The sequence below is a fragment of the Channa argus genome, chromosome 11 (genome assembly GCF_033026475.1).
Source record: "Channa argus isolate prfri chromosome 11, Channa argus male v1.0, whole genome shotgun sequence".
Classification (NCBI taxonomy): Eukaryota; Metazoa; Chordata; class Actinopteri; order Anabantiformes; family Channidae; genus Channa; species Channa argus.
Window position 1 is genome coordinate 10,091,630 of NC_090207.1, and position 6,933 is coordinate 10,098,562.

Genomic DNA, 6,933 nt, shown 5'->3' on the forward strand with positions numbered 1-6,933 from the left:
AGTAATTACACTTCAAAACTTAATAAACAACACTAAAAAAATAAATCAAAATTTCCCGACTTTTTCTGCACACAAAAGGATATCAACCAGGGCAGCACAGGCCAATGCAATTGTTAATCCTTTCCTGATTTTCAACAAAGTGATCTTGTTGCACCTTACATGTTTACCGTTTCTTCAACCTGTAATTAGGAAATTATTCAGTATTTTGATTGAGGGACATTTTGTGCTGTGTTGTATTTGCTCAGCAAGTGGAGCTGCACTAAAATAGCATTAATGAATGTTGTGGCCTCCCATCAGTTTGACAGGTCTATTCTTTAGATCTGTTTTAATTGTAATTAAGCCCTGATTAACGAGCTGGGGGATGTTTCATTCTCTTTTCAAGAATATAGCATAATATGTTATGAAGGCAATCAGGGGTTTGTCATTTTATCTGCTAATGAGGCTCATCCCCATGTCATAACAAACTAAACTCTCTGAAGCTGCAGCTTTTGGAAGCCTCTGTGAAGCTGCTTTTCTGCTCCTGCTTTGGTCCTCTGAAGGCAACATGTGGCCATCTTTGGTTTAAGTCTAACCAAGCTTTGTTAAAGTTTGTTCTGGATTATTTAATTAATTAAAACCCAGTGTGTGTGTGTGTTTGTGAGAGAGAGAAAGAGACAGAGAGACAGACAGAGATTTACAATCACAGAAAGGATGATGATCACTCCATGGAGTGAGTTGACACCATACACTCAATGAAGAGCCTGTATCTTAATTCATAATTTAGCTTAGTTGTATTGTTACCTGGGTAAAATCACGTAACATGATAAGGAGACTCTGCATTGATAGTTTGTTAATTGATTGATTTTGTTTTTGCCTTTTCCATGTTTTATTTATAAGTAATGATATATAAAAATAAATGTGCACTAAAGTAACCGTAGACCACAGTAAAACAAATCCTTAGTATAAAATATGCAAAAGGACTGTTTTTTGCAGAATGGTCAACACTTGCTTTGAGTTTGAACTTAAAAGAATTGCAAGAGCAAATGTGATTTGTAAAAGTGTCTGGCAGTTAGAATACGCACATTATCTAATAATAATAATAATAATACTTGTCAACGTCATCATCATTTGAATTATTTAACACTATATCCTAAAACTGTTTTACTATTGCATCAGTTTTACTTATGAGCCATTCATCACAGCGTGGAAAGGGTTCTCATCTACATTAGTATGATTTAATGCACCTTTCCAGCAGTTGCTGTGTATGATTTCAAATGTAAAAACCTTCTGCCAGTCTCTCTATTGTCACTCTCTTTGACCTTGACTGGGGAGAGAGCTGTTGCAGGACTGCATTTTGGCACTTATGTTTAGAATTTTCTCTGATCAGAAAAACAAAAAAGAGGTCTGACCCTGTAGTCTTGATTTGATTTAATTTTATTTTCCCTGCATTGAAAACTGAAAAGAATGTGAAAGAGTCTGTTAAGCCTCTGTGTGTTGGCATCAAGCGCCCTAACGCCAGCACTGTTTCTTCTTTCACAATGAAAGGGATAGCTAACAGGCTGTTGTTGCCTTTTAGTCTTATTGGATTCCCTGATGCCGTACAGGGTTTCCATCTTACTTCTGTGACCCAAGAAGCATCGGTGGTTTGTTCAGTGGAGCATGCTTGTTTCTTTCTCAGGTATTGCTGATTTTATACCGACTCTGTGTCTTTTTGTCCACCTCTTCGTTTGGTTTTTCAATTTCTTTACGCGACGAGACATTTCAGGAAGCCACCACTTAAATTAATTGTGTTCAGTGATGAGAAAGAAGGAATTAGACAAAAATTGGCCAACCAAACCAGATCATAAAGTGTGCAAGAGCCAGGGAACTCTTACCATGCAAGCGATTTCTTCCAGAAAACACACAAACCAAAGGGCTCTCGGGCAATGAGCATGAGGAAAACTGTGAAACACTTTGTCACTGTTTTGGCAACAACGGATGACTGTGTGCTCACCGTGTGTGTGAGTGTTTATATATCATTTCCCCTGGAAAATGTCACGCTCGCGGGTGGGCGGGGGATGGTTCTGGGTGGGTTGCGGTTAACCCCTCAAGGTCTCCAGGGTTACTCTGCGTCTGCTCTATGTCATATTCTTAAGCTTTCTCACTCTTGGCTCAGTGATGGCCTGACAGAGTGTTAGACTGGCAAAGAAGTGTTGGAGTGGCTATTAGCCGCTTGTCTTTCTAGTCCTCTGAGAACATGAAGGCCTCATTAGCCTGGTGAGCTCAGCTGTCTTCCAGTGCTAAATCCATTGCAATAGTTCAGTTGTGTGTGTATGTGCGAATATACTGTATGCTCTTTAGAAATTGCCTGTCCTACATATTAGTCTAGTACAGGACCCTTTTTATCATCAACAGCACTAGTTGGATTGGTGTTTCTGATTATCTTAATAAGGTCTGATGAAGACAGGTTGACTTATTTTTAAATTACTCTAGTTAAATGAAGAATATTTAACATTCTGTATTTGTTAAACATCAACAATATTTCTGTTACATTAGTCTGATTACCTTTTATTTAATGTGTGTGTGTGTGTGTGTGCGCGTGCGTGCATGTAGTTTTGTTGTTTTAGCAGTGCTATGATGAACATATTTAGTTTATACCGTAGTCTCTCTATTAGAATACAGACTAAAACCAACCAGAAAGAAAAAGCCAACTGCTTGTACAGGCTAAAGTGACAAGTATTCAGTGTCTTGTGTTTAGTGACCTCTCCTTGCACTTAGCATGTCTTGAAATGTCTTGGCCAGACGAGATCAGATTCACTGCACCTGTGTTACCCCAGGTTTCATGTAATTCAAGACATATGTAAAGCTTCTTAGTGATTGTTGGAGCTGCTTTTAATTGTGGTTGTGTGATTTCAAGTTCGGTCTTAACCCTTGTTAACCCTCTTGTTGAGCTGTACATGCACTTCTTGTATCAGGTTAACACGTTAAAAGCTTACTATTATAGACTAATGGTCAAAATGCTATAGTGTACAGAATTTAACAGGCATAAAATCATAATTTTGCAAGCCAGGCTACTTAAAGAAATGAGCAAACAAACTAGATACTCATGATGTGGCATTCTTGCTGTTATAAAGAAGCTTGGAAAGTCTGGAGAGGTCAGTGATAAACATAGGAGTGGAATACTCCTAAGAAAAGAAAACTGTCAAAATCTGATGAAAAGTTTCTCAAGTTTTTTTCTTTGAGAGACTGGAAGAAGTCCAGCAAGGACCTGGCTCAGCATCTGGCAGCTTCATAAGGATGCCAACTATGAGGTCACCTGGACAGAGAAAGGCATAAAAGAAAGGCTATAGGTAAAGAACTCTAGGAAGGATTGAATGAAGCCCATTATAGTATACCAGGCTTCAATATACTATACAAAGTATATTTAAGAAAACCTTAAGACACTACAGTAATGTAAACACACATGAATTAACCCAATTCCACCTTTTTATACTGGCAAATACTGGACAATCTATAACTATGTTTTTACAGTTACAGTCAGAAATATACAGAGTGGCAGAAAAAATGTATTGTTAGTTTTTTGTAATTGAGCAAAAACTGATCATGCAGTCATTATGTTAACAGTGTCTGTCTGAATGTGTGTGTTTTGCAGGTGAATGAAGAGACGGTGGAGAGGCTGGTGGTCCAGTATCCTCACATTGTGTTCAGCACTGTGATGCAGGACTGCAAGAGAACCCTGGAGAGAGCTTATCAAATGGGCTGGAGCCCAAACACATCCAATACTTCGTAGCTTTAGCTACTGCCGACTCTCCCACATACACACAAACATGCAGTACATGTATACGTACTTACACAGACAAACACACGGCCATACAAAGGCCCTTTTGTGTACAGACAAACATAAACTATTTGCAGCTCAGTCATTTTTGCTTCTTAACCAACGTTCAAATATGCATGGCCAACAGAAGGCTCCACTCTCACAAAAGTTCAGTCCATCAACATTTTTATTTTAGGCAAATCTCTCATTTGAATAATTGAAGTAAATCATGGGCCTTCGGGTATTAATTAATAAAGGGACATGTCATAGCCCTACCAATCATGGGTTATAATCAACAGCTTGACTGAATGTTCCTTATCATTGTCGGCATCCAATAATATAGCATAACTTCTTTGACCGGTGCAAATGCATTGACAGGTGTTGTTTGCTAAACCTGAATGACTCAGATGACAGAATATTCACCCTCATACAGTTTAAACCTCATCATTGATGGAGAGGAAGTAAAGGTGCACGGAGAGGAGGCGGCCCAGTCTGTATTGTCATGAAATAAAATACATTCAGCAATGTTTATTATTATTATTATTATAAAATTGATTAAAAAGAATTGTTGCCCCAACTGGGCCTGATGTTCTACAGCACATTGTAAGTCTCAGTGTATTGAGGTGTTTACAGTACTTTACTGTACTGTAGTAACTGCTGCAGCATGATCGCACCACTCAGAACAGACGTGGAGAACATCTGACCAATGCAGTCTAGAAAACACCTGAAATGCGAGAGCTTCAGACCTCACTTGAGGCTTTTTGAAAAATGTGTGATGTCTATTTTGTCTAATGTAGTGCTTTGTTTTTCTTTTTTGGGTTGTTTAGCACAGTGTGAAAGGCATTCGTGGACTCTTACATTTTGCAGTGAAGGACAAAAATCATTGTTGGGGTTCAGTATGCACTTTTTTATGGTGCAGAAGAAAGTTTAGGTCAAAATCCTTGCAAATTTAAGGAACGAAAAAACATCATTTCAAAAGCGCATGTTTACACTGAAACCCTAATTCTTTTGAGAAGAATATGGATAAACTTATGATGTGAAATTGAAATTAACATCCATGTGACTTGGGATCAATGCTGCTCTCATTGCCATGCATAGATTTATTGCTGACTGAGCGTCACCTTGAGTTGTTACTGAATGAAATTAAATAGTGCTTGAAATAGAGGTTGGCTTTACCCCAATTATCAAAATATTAACCACAACCACCTTGATGACAGGTAAGAGGAAATTTTGCCTTAAGTGGTGTTATGTGGGTAGTAATTGCCATCCAATTAGAAACCTGTAATGGAGCCAGAATTTCCTAAAGAAATATTTATCTGTTCTGCGTTTTTCAGTTACCATAATCCTGAGAGAGAGAGAGAGAGATACACTGTGTGTGTATATATGTATGTGTGTGTGTGTGTGTGTAAGTGTATATATATATATATATATATATATATATATATATATATATATATATATATATATATATATATACACACACACTGTGTGTGTGTGTATATATATATACACTGTGTGTGTGTGTGTATATATATATATATATATATACACTGTGTGTGTGTGTGTGTGCATTTTTAAAGTTTAATATTGGTTTTGAGCATAACATTAGCTATGTAGCAATGCAAAGAGGGATTAATCTTTCTTTGTTGTAGGATGTAAAGAAAAAAATGGCTTTGGCTTAGAACCAGAGCCAGTAAAAGCTGGTAGCTAAGACTCGATAATTTTCCATGTATTCCATAGAAACTCAGTTATGTACAGTAAAAAATGCAAATAACCGTGGTATTTTTCTATGGTGTGAACCAGCTCTGGGCTCAGCCTCCACACACTGTCATTCACATATGAACAATAGCTTACTGAGCTTAGGGTTTTAGCACAACTGTAAACTTTTTACAGCATATAGAGATTTCAGACAATTAAAAACACGTTCATTTTACACTTGTCAGGATTTGTAGACTTTAACTGATGAGAGTTTCTCCCTCGGCCTGTTTCTGTTCTTTTGTAATCCCCATATGCACTTTCTTCTCCGCTAGATGTTGACACACTTGATTCCTGATTTGTTAAGGCAACCGTAAATGAATGGATTTACATAAAGATGAATAAAACACTACTAGCTCAAAGCTTTTTTTTCTCTTTTCCTTTTGTATGTGTGGAACTGATGCTGGAGAAGAATATTCAGAATGACAGTGGAATACTTTTCTGCTCATTTTATGTGATCTTTGGACTCCTTAAACATATTTTTTTCAGGCCAACTTCTAATGACACCAATTTCATGTCAACACAAAGACCACAATGAATATAACTGTAGACCTGGTGAAATTTAAATCTAACACAGATTGCTGTACTCTCAGGTAACACAAGGATACCAGCATGTTTTCCATCGCAACCAAAGGCCTTGGAATACACAAGTATGATATATGGAAGCTTCTGTATTGTTAGAAATAAAGCTGTTTTCTCACACATACCCATGCATTGACAATGCCTTTTCTATTGAGCACCACCACACAGCAATCAACCTGAATTTCCATTAAGGTACACTTGTGATGTCAAGGTCAGAACTGTTGTAACAATCACAGGAGCTTCACATCTGAGACAAAGTGAGGAGACATCAGCTTGCTGCCCAGCAAGACAGCAAAGGCCTCAAAGAGCTAAAAAGCTGTCACTCAATCTGTCCCAATTCTTTGACAATATTGTCGCTTTCAAGTGCCTATTTTACTGTTCAGTGTGTTTGTGTTGTTTCATGTCTAGCGATCAAACGCGGGAGATGGCATCAAACGGGATACAAAGGTTGGTTCTTCCCTGATAGATTCTTTGTGTTGTCAACACAATTTGTGTCAATGCAAAGCACAATTCACTTGAGTCTCGACTAAAGTTTATTTATATAATTCCCCCCCTTCTTAATAAAAGCTTGTGTAGCGATGTTTCTTATCAGCAAGTTTCTGTTTATATTCTATCGATTACGGAGTCATGAATCTGTTGCGGAAACATGCATACAGACCAAATAATGCTCTTTTTAAGAGGTCAGAGCTTTGGAGAGCTGCGATTTGTAAATTGTAAACTGGCAGTTTGACTCAGACGTTTCACATGAAATAGACAAACCTGTACTATCTCTCACAAATAGTCAAAGTTGCTCTATAAGACTTCCTTTTCAATCATCTTAC

The 6,933-nt window shown here is 37.6% G+C and overlaps 1 protein-coding gene across 1 annotated transcript in view; it reads left to right on the forward strand.

Annotated features, from left to right (window-relative positions):
- fbxl17 (F-box and leucine-rich repeat protein 17) overlaps nucleotides 1–5,206 on the forward strand; it is a 196,258-nt gene extending 191,052 nt beyond the window's left edge. Inside the window, exon 11 of the mRNA XM_067522586.1 lies at nucleotides 3,611–5,206. Coding sequence (XP_067378687.1) covers nucleotides 3,611–3,748 — 138 coding nt within the window. The 3' untranslated portion in view covers nucleotides 3,749–5,206. The remainder of the gene's footprint in view (nucleotides 1–3,610) is intronic.
- Nucleotides 5,207–6,933: the final 1,727 nt, after the last annotated feature.